At 50.1% G+C, this 21,433-nt stretch overlaps 1 protein-coding gene across 1 annotated transcript; it reads right to left on the bottom strand.

Moving 5' to 3' along the window:
- Window positions 1-2,145: 2,145 nt before the first annotated feature.
- LOC144336818 (cytochrome P450 4F3-like) lies at window positions 2,146-20,426 on the bottom strand. The gene is made up of 13 exons (XM_077978127.1): window positions 20,403-20,426; window positions 19,797-19,995; window positions 11,734-11,878; window positions 9,952-10,005; window positions 9,733-9,860; window positions 7,786-7,907; window positions 6,775-7,045; window positions 6,371-6,437; window positions 6,050-6,179; window positions 3,943-4,076; window positions 3,781-3,845; window positions 3,220-3,302; window positions 2,146-2,862 (listed from the first exon to the last, which is right to left on the bottom strand). Exons 2-13 carry the CDS (start codon window positions 19,992-19,994, stop codon window positions 2,685-2,687), a joined length of 1,575 nt encoding a protein of 524 aa, XP_077834253.1. The 5' UTR covers window position 19,995; window positions 20,403-20,426; the 3' UTR covers window positions 2,146-2,684.
- Between the last annotated feature and the right edge of the window lie 1,007 nt (window positions 20,427-21,433).

The following is a 21,433-nucleotide window of genomic DNA, read 5'->3' as shown; positions in this document are numbered from 1 at the left end:
GGATTACAGGCGTGAGCCACTGCGCCCGGCCTTGATGTGCAGTACTCTGCTTCACATTTTGATGTGGGCTGGTGTGGTGTGGAAATCTATAAACTCAATGGCAATTATCACTTCTACTGCATCCCAGAGTGGAGTAATCACTGGATCATGAAAATTTAACATCCCGTGTTGGACTTGTTGCTTCCATTAACAGCAAGTGAAGTTATTTGAACTAAATTCCAGCATTTTTAAAAAGCTGGATGCAGCCGGGCGTGGTGGCTCATGCGTGTAGTCCCAATAATTTGGGAGGCCGAAGCGGTTTGATCACTTCAAGTCAGGAGTTCGAGACTAGCCTGGCCAACATGGCGAAACCCTGTCTCTACTAAAAATACAAAAATTAGCCACGCGTGATTGCAGGAGCCTATAATCCCAGCTACTCAGGAGGCTGAGGCAGGAGAATCGCTTGAATCCAGGAGGTGGAGGTTACAGTGAACCGAGATCACGCCACTGCACTCCAGCCTAGGCAAAAGAGTGAGACTCTGTCTCAAAAAACAAAACAAAACAAAACAAAACTGGATGCTTCTTCAATTCTTCACATGAATAAGGGACATGAAAAGACAGTGAAACAATAGCAAAGACATGGAATCAACCCAAATGCCTATCAGTGATAGATTGTTAAACAAAATGTGGTACGTATACACCATGGAGTATTACGCAGTCATAAAAAGGAGCGAGACCACGTCCTTTGCAGGGACATGGATGGAGCTAGAAACCATTATCCTCAGAAAACTAACGCAGGAACAGAAAACCAAACACCGCATGTTCTCACTCATAAGTGAGAGCTCAACAATGAGAACACATGGGCACGGGAAGGGAAACAACACACACTGGGGCCTGTGGTGGGGGCAGGAGGAGGGAGAGCATCAGAATAAATAGCTAATGGATGTGGGGTTGAATACCTAGGTGATGGGTAGGTATCACCATGCAGCAAATCACATCGCTGCAATCACATTGCAGCAAATCACCATGGCACACATTTACCTACGGAACAAACCTGCACGTCCTGCACATGTATCCCAGAACTTAAAATAAAATAAATTTTTTTAAAAAAGGAAAGACAGTGAAAAATCACAAAACAGGATTCAAATAAAAACAGAAACCTAGAGATAAAACGAACATCAACTATACCTTCTCTCTGAAGGCATTTCTCAAATCAGGAAAATTTGAAACTCTGTTTCAACGGTTTTGTGATTGCAGGAAAAAAAAAAAAAAAAGGAGGGAAAATGATAAAAAGCCCCTCCTTGCCTATGTGGAGCCCTCAAAGGGCTACATCTCTCAGGGTGAGAAAAAAATAAAGCAAAACAGCGTGTAAGTGTGATTTCAGCTTATATTTAAATTACTTGGGTGACCTTGGTCACCACAAGCCTAGAGCGTCATTGAACATGAACCTCAACCAGCTGTCATCCAAAGACTGCTCCCTAGAGAAAGCTGCCATCTTGTGGCTGGGCGCAGTGGCTCACGTCTGTTAATCCCAGCACTTTAACAGGCCAAGGCAGGTGGATCACTCGAGGTCAGGAGTTCGAGGCCAGTCTGGCCAACATGGCGAAATCCCGTCTCTCAAAAATACAAAAAAATATCCGGGTGTGGTGGTGGGCGCCTGTAGTCCCAGCTACTCGGGAGGCTGAGGCAGGAAAATGACGTGAACCCGGGAGGCAGAACTCGCAGTGAGCTGAGATCACACCACTGCACTCCAGCCAGGGCGACAGAGTGAGACTCCATCTCCAAAAAAAAATAAAATAAAAATACAAAAATTAGCCGGGGGTGGTGGCAGTCACCTGTAATCCCAGCTACTTGGGAGGCTGAGGCAGGAGAATCGCTTGAACCCAGGAGCGGAGGCTGCAGTGAACCGAGATTGTGCCACTGCACTCCAACCTGGGCGACAGAGCAAGACTCTGTCTAAAAGAGAGAGAGAGAGAGAGAGAGAGAGAGAGAGAGAGAGAGAGAGAGAAGGCTGCCTTCTTTAAATCCTATGAATATTATTTCAAATATGCAAATATGGCAGCCAATACCAGGCAAAGATGACCAAAACACTGACCCCATGACAAAAATGACAGTCATTGTAATCGATACAGATACTTTCAATGATCAGACACACTGTAAACCAACCAGGCTTATTACTGTTTAATAAGGACAGTCATTTAAGAACAATGAAAACAGTGAAGAACCCTAAGGTGAGCAGAAAAACAATAACTGGATTAGGAGATGAGAATTGAGATCGCCAAGTGCGGATGTAGCACCGCTCTGGTTTTCCTCAGTGACTCAGAGCCTCAAACCTGCCCCATAGGTGCCTCCTCAACCCTAGTCCCTCTCCTGCTCAAACACCCACCATGGCTCCCTATCGCCCACAGGACACAGTCCCGACCTGGGCTCTGGGAGAACCAGCCCTCAGCACGGGTCACTGCGCTCACCCAGAGAGGCTTGGGTCAGAGACCAAGCCTTGGGTTAAGTGTCTTTTGGCTCAGAGACACTTGGGTTAAGTGTCTCTTGGCTCAGAGACACTCCGCCCCCTCTCAGCCAGGCCCTGGATCCCTGCAGTCCTCCAGCGCCCCCTGCTGGCTGGCTGTGGGACTCAGGCACAGATTGAGTCCCGGGAATCTGCAAAGAGGCCTGAGGGTGCGGGGGCTCTGAGACCTGAGAGTGGTGGGTCACTGCGGGTTCGCGCTCAGGGGCTCCATCCGTAGCCAAAGTCCGTCCTCCGCGCGCAGGATCACCTCCGACTTCCTGCGGGGCTCCGCGAGGTCCGGCAGGATGCGGAAGCGCAGCAGCGTGAGCGCCAGGACAACCTTCATCTCAGCCATGGCGAATGTCTGGCCAATGCAGTTCCTGGGGGAGGAGGTGGGGACTCTGACTGTGCCCAGGACACCCATCCCGGCCCCATCGCGCCGGGAACCTAGCCTGGGACTCCCAACCCCACCCAGATCCGGTTGAGGGGAAGAGAGAGGGACCCCGTGCCTGGGACCCCCATGTGGGCTTGCATATCCGCCGAGCTTGGCCTAGACTCCGGCCCCCAACACAGACCAGCAGACGTAGGAGTGAGGAAGTCTGAGAACACACACTCCCTTTTCCTGGGATCTTATTCAAACCCTAGACTCCCTGAAACACGTGGCCCCACAAGTCAGACCTTGTCTCCACCTGTGGCACCCTCACCCCATGCCCACCTCAGAATCCCCTGAGCCTCACCTGGGCCCTGCCGAGAAGGGAATAAAAGCCAGAGGTGATCTCTTCTGGAGATTTTCTGGGTCGAAGCGAAAGGGGTCATAGACCTGGGGAGTGGGCGAGTTAGAGCTGTTGGGTGGGGGGCCTCTCAGGACACCCAGCCACCCCCATATAAGACAGATGTGAAGCCGGGCGCGGTGACTCACGCCTGTAATCCCAGCACTTTGGGAGGCTGAGGGGCGAATCTCATGAGGTTGGGAGTTCGAGATGAACCTAACCAACATGGAGAAACCCCGTCTCTGCTAGAAATACAAAATTAGCTGGGCTTGGTGGCGGGCGCCTGCAATCCCAGCTACTCAGGAGGCTGAGGCAGGAGAATCGCTTGAACCCGGGAGGCGGAGGTTGCAGTGAGCCGAGATCTCTCCATTGCACTCCAGCCTAGGCGACAAGAGCGAAACTTCCTCTCAAAAAAAAAACAAAACAAAACACAGATGTGGGTGGAGTAGAGAGGGAGTATCTGCTTCCCCCGACAAGATCTCTCCCCCGACCAAGCCCCAGGGATGGAGAAGGGGGAAGGGGTAGCACCTCAGGGTCCGGCCAGACTGAAGGGTTGTGATGGATCCCAAAGATGCTGACGGTGCAAGTGTTTCCTGTTGGGGAGGAGATGCAGTCAGGACAAGGATCCCCACCACACGATGGGACCTCCACCCTGCCCAAACCCCTCCCCGCCTGCCCAACTGTGGGCACCTTTGGGGATGACCCGGCCATCCGGGAGTACCACGTCCTGGGTGCAGCAGCGCTGGATCCTGGAGACTGGGGAATGCAGCCGCAGGCTCTCCTTCAGGCACATGGTCAGGAAGGGCAACTGCACCAGGTCATCCCTAAGGAAACATCCAACAATTATCCAGGGAGCAAACACAGCCCTCCTGCTGCCCAGAGAGACCCTCGCACCAACTTGTAACCGCCCGGTGGATTCACCTTGCTTGCTGCCTAGAAAGAGCCGATTTATCAAGACGGGGTCTTTTCGCGAAAGGGCTATATTCAATTTTGTTTCAGACTCAAACCATGAACTGAATCCCTTCCCAAAGTTAGTTCAGCCTATGCCCAGGAATGAATAAGGACAGCTTAAAGGTTAGAAGGAAGATGGAGTCGACTAGTTCTGATCTCTTTCACTGTCATAATTTCCTCAGTTATAATTTTTGCAAAGGCGGTTCCAACCTCCCTCTGACCCTAAATCCAATAACAAAACGAATTCCAGAAGAATCAAGGATTTAAGCACGAGAAAACCAAAGTCACAAAAGTATTAGAAGAAAACTTGATATAGTACTTTCAGAAGCATTTCTAAGCAAAAACAACACATAGAGGGTCTCCTTAAAAGTGTTAACCTATTTGCATTTAAAAATGTTAACCTATTTGTATTTAAAAATGTTTAAAATTATATAATGGGGCCGGGTGCCGTGACTTACGCCTGTAATTCTAGCACTTTGGAAGGCTGAGGCGGGTTGATTACTTGAGGCCAAGAGTTCAAGACCACCCTGGCCAACATAGCAAAACTCCATCTCTATTAACAATGAAAAAATTAGCCAGGTGTTGTGGCATGGGCCTGTAATCCCAGCTACTCAAGAGGCTGAGGCACAAGAATCACTTGAACCTGGGAGGTGGAGGCTACAGGGAGCGGAGACTATGCCAGGCACTCCAGCCTGGGTGACACAGCAAGACCCTGTCTCAAATTTATAATATAATATAATATAATATAATATAATATAATATAATATAATATAAACTAATATGCTAAAAAAGATGAGGGGAAAATCACCATAAAGATTATGAAATTGTTTTAATAAGATCCCCTCCATACTCTAGAATGAGATGGCTTAATATTATGAAGGTGTCCTTTCTTTCTAAATTAATCAACATATTCAAAGCAATACAATAAAAATCTAGCTTTTTATTTTGTAGGAACTTAACCATCTTGTTCTAATTGGAAGAATTAAAGTTCATCAAAACCTAGGTCAATTTAAGAATAAAAGATCCACCAGGCATGGCGGTGCGTGCCTGTGGTCCCAGCTAGTGAGGAGACTGACGTGTCAGGATCCCTTGCGCCCAGGAGTTCAAGGCTGCAGTGAGCTGTGATCACACCAGTGCACTCCAGCCTGGGCTATAGAGTGAGATCCCATCTCTCAAAGAAAAAAAGATAAAATTAAAATGAAAGATTGAAGAAGATAAATCCAATCTACTATGTATTATGATCTATTACAAAGGTATAGCATAAAAATGAAATAAAATACTTTCCAAAAGATAAAGCGGCTGGGTGTGGTGGCACATGCTTGTAATCCCAGCACTTTGGGAGGCCGAGGTGGGCTAGCCACAAGGTTAGGACTTCGAGACCAGCCTGGCCAACATAGTGAAACCCCGTCTCTATTAAAAATACAAAAATTAGCTGGGCATATTGGCGGACGCCTGTAATCCCAGCTGCACAGAAGGCTGAGGCAGTAGAGTATCATGAACCCGGGAGGCAGAGGTTACAGTCAGCGGAGATCATGCCACTGCACTCCAGCCTGGAAGACAGAGTGAGACTCCAACTCAAAAAAAAAAAAGAAAAAGAAAGAAAGACAGAAAATAAAAAAGAATGATTTTAATTGTAATACATAGTAAAGGCAAAAATCCCAGAACTTCTCCCTTGCTCCAGGCTGAGTACCAGGCCCTGAGTACCAGGCCCTGTTTCTGAGCTCTGCACCTATTCCCACTAGGCAGTAATAGCACAAGCACCAATAAGACCCTCTCCCTTTCCCACCTGAATAACTAAACCAATGAGAGGGACTCAGAAACAGGACATGAGAACCTGCACACTCACCATTCAATCTCTTTAGGATCACGGTTCTTCAGGAGCTCTTGCACCTCCTGTCGGCAGTGCTCCTGATATTTCGGGTGCCTCGCGAGGTTGTACAGGACCCAGGAGAGACCACTGGCCGTAGTGTCATGGCCTGAGGGGCAGCCAGGTAAGCTTGGGTCTCTGGGCTGCTTCAGCACCAAAGGGTGGACAGCGCCCATGCATTGAGGCCCTCAGGAGGAAGTGGGGAAGGAAGATGGGATGGGGTGATCCAGGGTCCACCCACCACATCCCTGGAATGGAGACACTCTTACCCCTAGTGACATCACACCCTGGGACCCTCACCCCCAAACATGAAGGTGTCAGCCTCTGCTCTTATGTCTTCATCTGACAACTCCTTTCCATTTTCATCCTGGAGACAAGACAAGACCTCTAAATCACACCAGCCATGAAGGCACCTCAGTCTAACCTAAAACAGTTCATGAAGATCCATATTCCAGGCAAGATTCCTCCCTTATCATCACTAGACCTGCCTAGCAGGACTCTTTCCTTGTATCTTGCCTCCTGTTTGTTCCTCCTAGGAAGTCTTCTCCAGAGTCACCTCTAAAATGTATCTTACTTGTCCCTCCTTTCCTCAAGCACCTTCCATGGCTCCCCAGTGCCCTCTGGATCAAGTCCAAGTTCATGGATCTGACATTTCACATCAAGGTCCATTCTACTTCTGAAATTCAGATCCCAGAGAAGCCCACCTTGGCCAGCAAGAGCACATCAATGAAGTCCAAAGTCTTGGACTTAGCCTTGGCCTGCAGTAAGTCATTAACACCCTGGCTAGTGAGGGTGCGGCGCCGCTCCTGGATGATGGCATCTGTGAAGTTGTGCACTATGTCACAGGCCCTGCGGAAGCGTCGCCCATTGGGAGTGAGGAAGTACAAGAAGTCCGCCTGCAGGAATATGTGCTGGTTCCGTTTCACGATGAGGGCACTGAGCTCCAAGATGGCATCAATATATTCGCTGGGTTTCCTGCAGGGCCAGGCCAGGGAGACGAAGCAGCTTCTAAACACATATGAAAGCTTGGGAGCACCTTCTAGCCAGAATCCCAGGACCACATTCCAGGCAGAAAAGGGTGCCCTGCAAGCACACTTCACTCTCTACCTCCTACTGTCTGTGAGCTGCCTCCTGCCCCGGATCCCCAGGGCACAGCTTGGCCATCATGGGCATCTCCCCACCCTCTTACGAAACATCTGCTCCTCCCTATTTCTCCTTGGTTTCTCTCAAATCTGCCCCATTTTTTCCACCAACCTCTGGCCTCTTCCTCTCCACGGTCTCCTTGCTTCCTGTGTCTACATAACAGTCAATCATCCACAGAGTCAAACATCCAAGCTCAGCACTGACTGTGACCCTTATCTTCTTAAACGCCTCCCATGACTCCCTGGGAGCCTTGGATAAAGTTCATACCCCTTTGCGTGACTTTTCAATATCCTTAAATTGTAGCTACTGCTGACCCCTGCAATCTCATTTCCAAGGTGTCCCCTTGATGGCTATTGCACGTGCTTCTGCTCATCCTAGCCTCCCTGCCATTACCCAAACAGTTCTACCTACCTGGAGAACTGATCTTTCTTGTCCCCTTCCCTGTACTTCCATGCTCAATTCTGACTCATTTTCTCCAAGAAGGCACTTCCAGATGCCCTGATCAGTCCTCTCTCCCCAACCTACTCCCATGGGTCCGTGGCCAAGATCTCAGGTCCTAGGGAAGAACTCACTCCTGACAATGGCTGTCAAAGCTGAAGGCGCATTTCTGCAGAATGTCCAAGGTCATCAGGCTGATGTGCTCAAACATGTCCAGACGGGCACTGCCCTCCAAGGCCAGGCGTTGCCATTTCACCTGGACCGAGAAGGGGACAGAGCCAGAACTGAGCCCTGGCTCCCCTGAGTCCCTTCCCATCCCCAACCTCCAGAATGGACTCCCTCAGAACCAAGTTCTGCTCCTCTTCCCCAGGTACCCATCCCCAAGGAGGACCAAGCTTGTGAGGGACAGAAGCTGTTACTATTAGGACATGAAGGTCCAAGTCTGGGGGTCAGGTGACCTGGGTCCAAGTTCCAGCTCTGCTCCTTGCCTATGCACCCTTAGTCAACCCACTGTTCTCTTTAGGTCCCTCTGTCAAATCTTCAGTAAGAGTTAAGATGATCTGCTTTGGGTTGGGCACAGCGGCTCACACCTCTAATCCCAACACTTTGGAAGGTGAGACAGGCAGATCATGAGGTCAGGAGATCGAAACCATCCTGGCCAACATGGTGAAATCCCATCTCAACTAAAAAATACAAAAACTAGCTGGGTGTGATGGCAGGCACCTGTAATCCCAGCTACTCAGGAGGCTGACGCAAGGGAATCACTTGAACCCAGGAAGCGGAGGTTGCAGTGAGCCGAGATGATGCCACTGCACTCCAGCCTGATGCAGAGTGAGACTCCATCTCAAAAAAAAAATGATCTGCTTTGGTGCCAGATAACCAGGTTAGAACCCCTTCTCCACCACTTTTAGCTCACTTCCTAACTGTAAACTTAGGCAAGCTCCCTAATCTTTCTGACTGACAGCTTCTTCATCCATAATGTGGCAATTATGAGCATCTCTACCTCATAGGGTTGTGAATATTAAATTAGACAACATAGATCATGGAATTGGCGTATAGTTTCTGGTATACAGTAAGTGCTCAATAAATGTTAGCTATCATTATCATCCTCATCATTAGCACAGAGGCAAGTGATTGCAGAAATGTCCACAATTTTTTGCCCCTCACGCTTGGCGATGAGACTTGGCACCTCCTTCCATTTGCAGGTAGAACCTGAGTCTCCATTTCTTGAATTTGAGCTGGTCTTGAAACTGGGTTTCGCCAGGAGAATGTGGTAAAAATGCTAGTGTGCTACTTCTGAACTAGCATCAGGAGGTACTAAAATGTTTCTGCTCACTCTCTTGAAACTCAGACTCCACTGCGGTAGTGAACCTAGGCTAGCCTCCTGGAAAATAAGGGGCAAATGGAAGTGTCTGCTTGGAACACCGAGGCCAGTGAGTTTTAAAGTGGTTTCTTATGCAGAAACAACTATATGAATTTTTTCTCTTAAATGTGGTCTCACTCTGTCACCCAGGCAGGAGTGCAGTGGCACAATCTCGGTTCACTGCAACCTTTGCCTCCTAGATTCAAGCCATTCTCCTGCCTCCACCTCCCAAGTAGCTGGGATTACAGGCATGCGCCACCATACCTGGCTAATTTTTTTTTTTTTTTTTTTTTTGTATTTTTAGTAGAGATGGGGTTTCACCACGTTGGCCAGGCTGGCCTCAATCTCCTGGACTCAAATAACCCACCCATCTCGGCCTCAAAAGTGCTGGGATTACAGGCGTGAGCCACCGCGCCCTGCCATTATCCAAATTTCATCATAACTGCCTTTAGTTTGCAAGGCTTCTGTGAGGGTGACTAGTAATTAATGCCTTCTGAACACCTACTATGTGCCAAGAACGTCACTTCGGTACGTGATCTTGACCACCTTTTCAGTAGAAATTATTATTCCCATTTTACACATGAAGAAACCAAGGCCTGGGGAGGAAAAGCTATGGCACCAAAGCCACCCAACAGAGCCAGCATTTCAGACCAGATCTGCCTGGGGTCGCTTCTCCTTTCCCAAGACCCCAGAGGGGACCCGGCTTTGTGGCACTCACGTGCATGATGTTCGCGCTGTCATTGAAAATCTTCACATAGGGCTTCAGGATTTTGAAGTGGAAGGCGGGTGTCAGCAGGTGGCGGTGCCATCTCCACTTGTCACCGGCACTAATCAGGAGCCCGTCCCCTAGTAGAGGCAGCCAAGGGCAATGGGCAAGGACAGCACCTTCCCCTGGCCCCAGAAGGTTGTCCCCATCCCCACTCTTCTAGTTACTCACCCAGCCAGAGCTTCAGGGGGCTATAGGAAATCGTATCCTTGGGAGCAACAGCAACTGACATGAATAAGGAACATCAGGGGTTATGGAGAGGGGCAGGGGAGGGACTTTGAGTGTAGGGGGAGGCTCCTAGCCAGGGATTTGCACTTCCACCCTCCAGGTCCAGTAAAGCAGGAACAGGGTCAAGAGCAAAGGAAGGAGGGAAGACAGAGGAGGAGAGTGGGGACCAGACCAGGCTGCAGTGGTGCAGTACAATAATGACACAGCCCAACATGGCACAGCACACCCCACCATGCCTTGGCATGGCTCCTACTGATCCAACATGTTCTGCAATACCTGAGCATGGCTCAACGCTCTACAAAATGCCTTTACAGGGACCTAGGGCACCCTGGCCGGGCACGGGGGATCACGCCTGTAATCCTAGCACTTTGGGAGGCTGAGGCGGCGAATTGCCTGAGCTCAGGAGCTCAAAACCAGCCTGGGCAACACAGTGAAATCCCATCTCTACTAAAAAGTACAAAAACATTAGCTGGGCGGGGTGACAGGTGCTTATAGTCCCAGCTACTCGGGAGGCTGAGGCAGGAGAATCGCTTGAAGTGGGGAGGCAGAGGTTGCAGTGAGCCAAGATCATTCTACTACACTCCAGCCTGGAAGATAGAGCGAGACGCCATCTCCATAAAAAAAAAAAATCTTAGGACGAGGACATCCTGTCTGCCCGGTACTCTGACATTTTCTGACACGGACCTGAGATATGTGGCATAGCCTGAGATGCGTTGACATGTTCTGACACGGACACAATATACATGATCTGTCCTGATGTGACATGCTCAGACATGGACGTGGGAGTCTAAAATGACTTCCACGTGCACTACAGATGGGCCCCAGATAGGATTTAAATCTGGTCCTATTAGCGTCCCACGTGTAACCTAGGCTTGATTTAGCCTTCCTCAGTATCCTGCCACACTCCACACTAAGCATTAATGAGTGAGGCCCTGTCTCAAAAAAATTTTTAAAAAGAACTAAGAGGGAGGCCTCGATATGCTATGTGACCTTGAGAAGTCATTGCGCCTCTCTGCACCTCAGTTTTCTTACTCAGGAAATGCCTATCTCACAGGGAGGCTGGTGAATGGATGTCTGGTGAATGGTAGTATCTGCCTGTCCAGCATCCATCCTCCTCATGCCTTCCCCACTCTCAATCCAAGTCGTTGAGAGGACTCTCATCCCCTGCTCCAGGGCTGAGCATATGACCCTAAACCTATGCAATCAAGCTGCAGTGACTGGATAAGAAATTGGTCCTGGCACCCAGGCCAGGTCAATTGAGGGGAATCCTGGAAATTTTCCTGGAATTACATGGAATTTTCCATGGGGGTTGAGCTTCTGGGACTTATCTGTAACAGCATGAGAGTGAAACCATCTGTGAAACCATCACAGAGGGATACAGAGCTAAGAGATGAAGACTAGCATTATGAAGGCCTGGATCCAGCCATGCCTGAAGACCACCCTTCCTGGACTTCACTTTTACTTCCTGACTTTTACTTTACAGTCAATGCATTCTCTTTCTTTGCTTAGACCACACAGGGTTGAGTTTTCTTCACTCACAACTAAAAGAAGCCTCAGCAGCCAGAGCACCAGGGACCTGCCCAGAGTCACCCAGCAGGTTAGTGCAGAGCCATGGTCTCTTTTGGATGCACCCATTTTTCTGCTCAGCATGGCCTGTCCAAGGGTCGGAAGGGCTGGGAGCAGAAGCAGGGAAGAGGCAGCAGCATAGCCTCCTGAGAAAGATACCTGAAGCCTGGAGCACAGGGGCAGCGAACGTTGGGTGGATGAGATGCAGGGCAGGGTGGAAAGGCCCAAGCCACCAGAGTTGGACATCGTGGAAGTGGTGGCCCAGATCCTCTATCAGCCTCATGTCCTCCTCATTGCCCTGTATCTGGGGATAGACAAGGCTGACAACAGGCCTGCAGGGGGCCTCAGATGCTACCACTGCCCCTTGCACCCCCCTACCCACCACACAACCCCAAACTACTCAGCCCTTTGACCTGAGATATTGGTCTCTGCCTGTCTCTTCCTATGTCTGTGTCTATGTGCTTCTCTGTTCCCTCACTCTCTTCCTCTCTCTGTGTCTTTCTCTAGATAGATATGTAGATGATGGATGGATGCATGGATGGATGGATGGATAGATGGATGGATGGATGGATAGATAGATAGATAGATAGATAGATAGATAGATAGATAGATGGTTGGATGGGCCCACAGATAGGATGGGTGGATGCATGGATGGATCAGTAAGTAGGTGGACAGGGAGTAAGGGATGGAGAGAGATAGATAGACAGACAGATAGACAGGCAGACGGACAGACAGACAGATAGACAGATAGATAATAAGATAGATGGTCTGATGGACCCACAGATAGGATGGGCGGATGCACAGATGGATCAGTAGGTAGGTGGGGAGGGAGGGAGGGAGGGAGGAAGATGATAGATAGATAGATAGATAGATAGATAGATAGATAGATAGATAGATAGATTCAATAGACAGATGGACACACAGATAGGATGGATGGATGGTTGGATGGATGGATGGATGGATGGATGGATGGATGGATGGATGGATGGATGGATGGATATATGAGTAGGTAGTTTGGTCAGTCGGTAGATATACAAGCAGATAGATAGAAGATAGATAGACTTGCTGGGTGTGGTGACTAATGCGTGTATTCCCAGCACTTTGGGAGGCCGAGGTGGGTGGATTACGAGGTCATGAGTTCAAGACCATCCTGACCAATATGGTGAAACCCTGTCTTTACTAAAGATACAAAAATTAGCTGGTTGTCGTGGCACGTGCCTGTAATCCCAGCTACTCGGGAGGCTGAGGCATGAGAATCGCTTGAACCCAGGATGTGGAGGTTGCAGTGAGCCAAGATCATGCCACCACACTCCAGCCTGGGCGACAGAGCGAGACTCCATCTTGAAAAAAAAAGTAGATAGATAGATAGATAGATAGATAGATAGATAGATAGATAGATAGATAGATAATAGGATACATGGATGGATGCACAGATAGGAGGGATGGATGGATGGATAGGTAAGTAGGAAGGTAGGTATGTAGGTAGATAGGTAGGTAGGTACTAGGTAGGTATATAAGTAGGTAGGTAGATAACAGGAGAGATGGATGGATAGATGTATGGATGCACAGATAGGATAGATTAATGGAAAGGTAGTAGGTAGGTAGGTAGGTAGGTAGATAATAGGATAGACAGATAGATGAGAGAAAGAGAAAGGTAAGTGACCAGTCCATACATGATAAATAGGATACATGGATAGAGAGATAAGAGGGACAGGTATAGATGAGAGAGATGTATGAGTGATGGCTACGTAGATGACAGATATGGTCAATGACAGATACAGATATGTGCGTGTATGTGTTTCTTTTACTTTCTGTTTATGTGTCCCTTTTTCTGTGTCTTTCTCTCCCTCTCCTCTCTCTCTCCTTCACTCTGTCTCTCACTGTTTCTCTCTCTGTCTCTGTGTGTGCATCTTTTTCCCTATCTCTGTTTCTCCCAAGTCCAACTCTCCATCTCTCTCTCTCCCTGTCTCTCCCCACCAACACTTGACCATTCACCCCACTTGCTGTTTATCCCAAATTCATAATCGCAGTCCATTGAACTTTCTCCCCTGTCCCCCAGTCCCAGCACAGCCTCCTGCCCCTAGCTCTAGGTGGGTACCCCCAGCTTTGCAGCAAGCTAGCAGGGGGCACATGTAGACACAGCCCTTCTCCCAAACCTGGCTGCACCACCCCAGACCAGGCTCCACGTCCCACCCCAAGGATAGCCCTGAATTTCAGTTCATGGGAGAATGTTCTGTCTCATACTCCCATCACTCCCACACCCGTGCCCAGGCTGGAGCCAGCTGGGAAAGACTGAAGGAGATACCCAGAAAGATCCAGAAGGAAGTGGAAGAAAATAGGTAGAAACCAGCCAGGGAACAAGAGCAGAAGTAGCAGGTGAGTGGGAGAGGAGGGACTGGAGAATCAAAAGACACTGTCTTAGTATGGGCTCTCTAGAAGCAAAACCTGAATTGCAGATACTTCTGCAAGGGGTGCTATAGAAAGGAGCTTTTAAAAAAAGGCGGGGTGGGGGGAGAAACCAGGTGGGGCAAGGGAAGGAGGCAGGCAGCTGATAATTCCCCTCTCCTGTTCACACACCCTCCATGGCTCCCCGTTGTCCTCAGAATCAATCTCCTCCTCTCCCTCTTTCCTCTGCCTCTCACGCTGATTGCTCTGGTGGCACCAAGCTCTATCTTGCTGCTCAAAAGCCAGGGGCTTGCTCTCTCACCTCAAAGTCTTTGAGTGGGCCCAACCTCCACACAAAACTATCTTTCTCTTTCTCTTCTTTGCTTAAAAAATTCCTACTCATCGTTCCAGACCCACTTCCAAAAACCCCTCCTCCAGGAAGCCTGCCTGCCTGCCCCAATGCCAGAAAATCTGATTCCCCTCAAGGGTCCCACAGTCCATCTCTCCTTCAAGCCAGCCCTGATCACAGAGGATGTGGAGTGTCTCAGTCTACTTCTGTGGCCACAAGATTGGGGGTGCCTCCAAGGTAGAAACTCACCTGAGTCTCTCCAAGGATCCCAAGAATGGAGGTTGGCAAATAAGTAAAAGTAATAAAAGATGACCAAGGGCATCCAGAGCCACAGGACCTTGGGTCCTACAGGATTAACACGCAAGCTGGGCAAGAAAGGGCCCTCAGGCTTTGGACACTGCCTCCCGGGTTCAAGCGATTCTCCTGCCTCAGCCTCCAGAGTATCTGAGATTATAGGCACCCATCAGCACACTTGATTAATCTTCGTATTTTTAATAGAGACGGGGTTTCACCATGTGGGCCAGGCTGGTTTCGAACTCCTGACCTCAGGTGATCCACCTGCCTCGGCCTCCCAAAATGCTGGGATTACAGGCATGAGCCACTGCACCGGCCATCTCATCTTTTTACTTAAACTCCAATGACAAATTTTAAAACCTGAGATCTCATTCTATAAAATTTGTGCCATGTTTTCATGTAGCTTGATTCTTCCATCAGTCTTCACAAGCATAATTATTAATGTTTTCATATCCTGCCAAGTCATTCCACAAATCGTTATTCAGGGTAGATGGTGTCCATTCTACATTCAGGTGATAGAGCAGGGAATAGGGCGGGTGAAATCACTTTTGCTCTCAGGGAACTTGCAGTGGTTCATATGGCTTTACCATAATTAGTTCACTAGTTTTGAAACCATGTTTACTCTTTATCACTAGCATAACAAATGCAATGGAAGTCTCATGTAATTACGTTACATATACCTGATTATCAACTGCATATAGCACCCTCCAAATAAGTTATTTGTATAGTTTGATGTTTTTGATGTATACTGCAAAATTACTTTGAAGAAGAATTTTATAAATATCCACACGCCTATCTGCTTTGTATGAAGGTGCAGCATTACACGCTGAAAGCCTTCTATGTTTTTTTTTAAAGCCTTTATCAATGTAATAGTCAAGAAGTAACATCTCGGCTGGGTGCCGTGGCTCACACCTCTAATCCCAGCACTTTGGGAGGCTGAGGCAGGTGGATCACCTGAGGTCAGGAGTTCGAGACCAGCCTGGCCAACATGGTGAAACCCCGTCTCTACTAAAAACACACACAAAAAAGTTTTTTTAATTAGCTGGGTGTAGTGGTACGGGCCTGTAATCCCAATTACTCTGGAGGCTGAGGCAGGAGAATCACTTAAACCCAGGAGGCAGAGGTTGCAGCGAGCCGAGATCATGCCACTACACTCCAGCCTTGGTGACAGAGCAAAACTCCGTCTCGGAAAAATATATATATACACATACAAAATTAGCCGGGCATGGTGGTACATGCCTTTAGTCCCAGCTACTAGGGAGACTGAGGCAGGAGGATCGTTTGAACCCAGGAGGTGGAGGTTGCAGTGAGCCGAGATAACAACACTGCACTCCAGCCTAGGTGACACAATGAGACCCTGTCTCAAAAAAAAAAAAAATCTGAAATTGTCTTTATTGATTATGAGATTGCACAGATTTTCTTAAATTCGTCAATAATCTCTGTCTCTATTTATTCAAACTGCCTACGCAAAACTTTTGCCTGTTAGCCAATTGATAGTATCTCTAATGGATTTGTAAGTGTAATTTGTGTGCTTTTGTCTGTAATTTTTATAAACGGTTTCCTTTTAAAAACAGAAAGATGGCCGGGCGCGGTGGCTCAAGCCTGTAATCCCAGCACTTTGGGAGGCCGAGACGGGCGGATCACGAGGTCAGGAGATCGAGACCATCCTGGCTAACACCGTGAAACCCCGTCTCTACTAAAAATACAAAAAACTAGCCGGGCGAGGTGGCGGGCGCCTGTAGTCCCAGCTACTCCGGAGGCTGAGGCAGGAGAATGGCGTAAACCCGGGAGGCGGAGCTTGCAGTGAGCTGAGATCCGGCCACTGCACTCCAGCCCGGGCTACAGAGCAAGACTCCGTCTCCAAAAAAAAAAAAAAAAAAAAAAACAGAAAGAGTCCGGGCGCGGTGCCTCAAGCCTGTAATCCCAGTACTTTGGGAGGCCGAGATGGGCGGAACACGAAGGTAAGGAGATCGAGACCATCCTGGCTAACACGGTGAAACCCCGTCTCTACTAAAAAATACAAAAAACTATCCAGGCGAGGTGGCAGACACCTGTAGTCCAAGCTACTTGGGAGGCTGAGGCAGGAGAATGGCATAAACCTGGGAGGCGGAGCTTGCAGTGAGCTGAGATCCGGCCACTGCACTCCAGCCTGGGCGACAGAGCGAGACTCTGTCTCAAAAAAAAAGAAAAGAAAAGAGAAAAGAAGGAAAGGAAAGGAAAAGAAAGTGAGGGGAGGAGAGGGGAGGGGAGGGGAGGGGAGGGGAGGGGAGGGGAGGGGAGGGGAGGGGAGGGAAGGGAAGGGAAGGGAAGGGAAGGGAAGGGAAGGGAAGGGAAGGGAAGGGAAGGGAAAGGAAGGGAAGGGAAAGGAAAGGAAAAAGGGCAAAGGGGAAAGGAAAAGAAAAGAAAAGTCTGGCCAAGGCTGAGGAGAGAGTGGATGAAAGGACTGGGTGTGGTAACAGGGAGACCACGAAGGAGCCCGTGGGAGGCATCCAGGAGAGAGGTGGCAGGGAATGGAGCCAGGGGAGGCAGGAGGACTCAGAGAAGGAACTGACGGAGGAGAGATTGTGCCAGGCAGCAGCAGCAGACGTGCTGAGGGACAGGATGTGCAGATGAGAGAAAGAGAACATCAGGAGACCCCAAAGGGTGGAGTCTGGGAAACTGAAGGACTAGACCAAGATGGGGAACAGTGTAGGGAGGGGGGCCATGAGTTCAGATTCAAACTAGTTGGAATTGAAGTGTTCCTGAGACCAGCCCCTCCCCAAGAGGAGAGAAGCAATGACCTCCAGCTCACGAGAGATGTAAACTTAGAGCTCACTTCTGGAGGGAACTGATGGTCAACTTGGAAGCTGGAGCCCTGGATAAGGAGGTGACCCCAGGAGACAGGGAAGAGGGAGGAATGACTAGGACCATGGGGGATCTCCCAGTAGTGAGGAGCCAACAGCAGAGACACGGGGACACACGAAGGTCAGAGGACACCAGGGAAGGGCAATGTCCTGGAACCAAGAAAAAAGGAGGTTCTCAGAAGGACCCAGTGGTCACAAATTCAGAAAGCTGCTGGCAGGTAGATGCATTGGGGCGGGGAGGTGTCCATGGGATATGGCGACTAGGGGATCACGGTCACCTCAAGAGAGCAGGATGGGGTGGAGAGCAGGTGAGGGGTGATCAGAGAAACAAAGGGAGTGAGTGGAGGCAACTCTTTGTCCTTGAGTGGAGAGCAGAGCAAGCAGGCTGAAGGTCTGGGTGCAGAATGAGGTGCACAGGAGGTGGGTGGGAGGCAATTTACATATCACCCATCTGACCTGCTTTGTGACCTTCTCTAATATTGTTGTAGAGAAGAGATAAGAGAACATGGGTGGCCAGATGCCATGGCTCATGCCTGTAATCCCAGCACTTTAGGAGGCTGAGGCAGGTGGATTGCTTGAGCCCAGGAGTTCAAGACCAGCCTGGGCAACGGAGTGAGACCCTGGCTCTATAAAAAATGAAAAATAAAGAGAGAACATGGGCGATTGAGTTCATCCAAGGCAAAGGTCTTCCAAATGTCCAGGAAGGAAAGCCCCATAGGCAAGAAACCAGTCCATGAGCAAATAATAGGAAGTAAGCCAAGGAAGGACTGCAAGAAGCTGCTGGACTGAGGGGTAGAGAGAACCGGAAGTCCCAACAGGATGTAAGATGAGAAGCAGTGGGCCAGGTGCGGTGGTTCATGCCAGCACTTTGGGAGGTCAAGGTAGGCAGACTACTTGAGGTCAAGAGTTTGAGACCAGCCTGGCCAACATGGTGAAACCTCATCTCTACTAAAAATACAACAATTAGCCAGACATAATGGTGGGTGCCTATAATCTCAGCTACTTGGGAGGCTGAGGCAGGAGAATCACGTGAACCTGGGAGGCAGAGATTGCAGTGAACCGAGATCACGCCACTATGCTCCAGCCTGGGTGGCACAGTGAGACTCCGTCTCAAAAAAAAAAAAAAAAAAAAAAACAGATAAGAGATAGTGAAGAGAAGCTGGAAGGAGAGAGGGGATTGTGGTCAGAGAAGGCACCACTTGAATCAATGGCATTGGAGTTGGCGCCCTTATGGGTACTTGAATCAATGGCATTGGAGTTGGCGCCCTTATGGGTAATGACCAATCCAAGGTACGACTCTGGCAGCAGGGGGCCAGCACAGCGTGGAGGAAAGTCCTCTAGGGAGGAGGCTAGGATGAGGGCTGTTAGGGCAGAGGCCAGAATGATCCCTTCTGAAAGGAAAAGTAGTCAACTTTTATCCAAACCGAGCCATGGGGCCCACTGACATATCTTAGGGGTCGGGGGAAACATACGAAAAAAAAAGTGCCTGAGTCAAGACAGGGAGGGAGAAACTAGCCACATCTCTCCACTGGCCCAGCTGTGCCTTGTGGGTGGAGTCGGTGGAAATAGCAAATCCTAAGGGGAGGCAGCAGCCCAGAGAGCAGTAGACATCAGCCTGAGGCCCACAGAGATGGGCGAGGCAGAGGGTGGACTCTGGACTGTTCCCCTTGGGAGGCCTCAAGTCTAGTGATAAGGACTGTGGACTGAGCTAAGTGCAGTGGCTCATGCCTGCAATCCCAGCACTTTGGGAGGCCGAGATGGGAGGACTCCTTGAGGCCAGGAGTTTGAGACCACTCTGGGCAACATAGTGAGATGCTGTCTCTACAAAAAAATCAAAAAAACTAGCAGGTCTGTTGGTGCACAGCTGTAGTCCCAGCTACTGGGGAGGCTGAGATGGGAGGATAGGTTGAGCTCAGGAGGTCAAGGCTGCAGTGAGATATGAATGCACCATGGCACTCCAGCCTGGGTGACAGAGCGAGACCCGGCCTCAAAAAAAAAAACCAAAGATTATGGCCAGCCAGGGTGTACCTGCTCTGTGCAGTCCACCCTAGAAGCCCCAAGTAGAACAAGGATGCATTAACATGGGGAAGAGAGGCAGGAACTTGAGCCAAAGCAGGCTTAGGGTGGGGAAGAGAGAGAAAGAAAAAGGCCTGGGGCCGTGGAGTGGACAGAGAGGAGGAATGAATCTGGTTGGGTCAGTGAGGGAAGAGGGGCTTCCCTCGGCCTCCCTCACTCCTCTGATGTCCCAGACCCAAACCCACCCTCAATATCCAGCTCCCTGAGCCCCATTCCTGCCCCTCTACAAGTCCATCCACCCTGAGACCCCAGACCCGTCCTGCTGCCACACTCACTATGCTCAGGTGACCCCAAAACCAGTTCCGTTTGGGAGGCTGCTGGAAACACCGGAGGCGGCGGCAGTTGTCATAGAAGGCGTAGGTCCAGGCCAGGACTCGGGCCAGGAGCCAGGAGGCCCCGACCAGCAGTAGGAGCAGCCACGGGGACGCTGCCACCGACCCGAGGCCCAGCCAGGACAGGCTCAGCGTCAGCATCCTGCAGGGCAGACGGGATGGAGGATGAAGTCCTGAGGCCCAGAAAAGAGCCCGGGGAGCTTCGGGGAGATTGGACAGGGGCCGGGACGGGAGGTGCTGGAGGCAGGGAGAGCTCAGAGATGAGAGAACAAGGGCTGAAAGCAGAGAGGGAGACCCAGCAACAGCCAGGAGAAGAGGTGGAAAGAGAAGACAGTAAAGAAGAGAGAGGGGAGAGAGAAAGAGAGAAGAAGGCTTAGAGACCCGAAAGGCCCAGCCTGAATCACTACAGGCTGCCAGGGGCTTGGTTTCAGTTACCAGGAACCCATCAGCCCCACCAGGACCAGCTCCCTGGAGCCACCCCAGCCATGGGCAGTGCCACTCCCTCTCCCAGACCAGGACCCTCCAGCCCCGACAGTTCCAGCCTAGCACCTTCTGTCGGGAGCAGCTTGTCCCACACAACTTCCTCTTCCCTCCTCCTGGGGCTTCTTTGTACTTGGCCCCTCACCTAGGCAAGGCTGGGCTGGGATGGCCAGTCAGGGGTAGCCAATCCCCGTAGGCCATAGGCCTGGCTGCCTCCTCCCTGCCTGGACAGCCGGCCAAAACCTGCAGGCGGTCCCAGCTGGGTGCAAAGAAGAACCAAGTCAGTAGCACAGTTCAGAGTGGGAACGGGATCTTCAGGGATCAGTATCTCCTGCTTGAACCTGGGGCCTAGGAGACTCTGGGACCCCACGTTTACAGCTACCCCTGCCCTGCCAAGGCCACATAAATCATGAGGTTGGGAATTCAGGTGTCAGGCAAGGAGGACCAGGCAGGCCAATCTGGCACCCAAACATCTCCCACACATGGGCTGGGAGGACGCCATGCACCATTTTTCGGTGCAGAATTAGGAGACTTCGAGAAGGGAGTCTCTGGCGTCTGACTGCACAACCCGGCAGAAGTTCAAGTCCTGCCTCCAGCCAGCCCAGGGCTGGGTTGACACATGACGGCTAGGAGCAGGAACAAAGAACAAAGAATCCAGCCTCGCTGAGGATTACCCAGGTCAGATTCTGGGGATAAAGAGAACTGGAAGAGGAAACCAGGAAACTGTGGTCGGTTTTGTTTGTTTTAATGCAAAGCAGAATTATTTGCATGCACAGCAATGAGGATTAGGAAGCTAGATAAAAAGAAAAGAAGCCTTCAGCAGCAAGTGGAACTCATCAAGACTCTTTTTTTTGTTTTTTTCTTTTTTGACACGTAGTCTCGCTGTGTCACCCAGGCTGGAGTGCAGTGGCGTGATCTCGGCTCACTGCAAGCTCCGCCTCCCGGGTTCACACCATTCTCCTGCCTCAGCCTCCAGAGTAGCTGGGACTACAGGCGCCCACCACCACGCCTGGCTAATTTTTTTGTATTTTTAGTAGAGACGGGGTTTCACCGTGTTAGCCAGGATGGTGAACTCCTGACCTCAGGCGATCCACCCGCCT

This window comes from Macaca mulatta, chromosome 19 (genome assembly GCF_049350105.2).
Source record: "Macaca mulatta isolate MMU2019108-1 chromosome 19, T2T-MMU8v2.0, whole genome shotgun sequence".
Lineage (NCBI taxonomy): Eukaryota > Metazoa > Chordata > Mammalia > Primates > Cercopithecidae > Macaca > Macaca mulatta.
The sequence above is the reverse complement of the archived record's forward strand: the minus strand, read 5'-3'. Positions and strand labels throughout refer to the sequence as shown.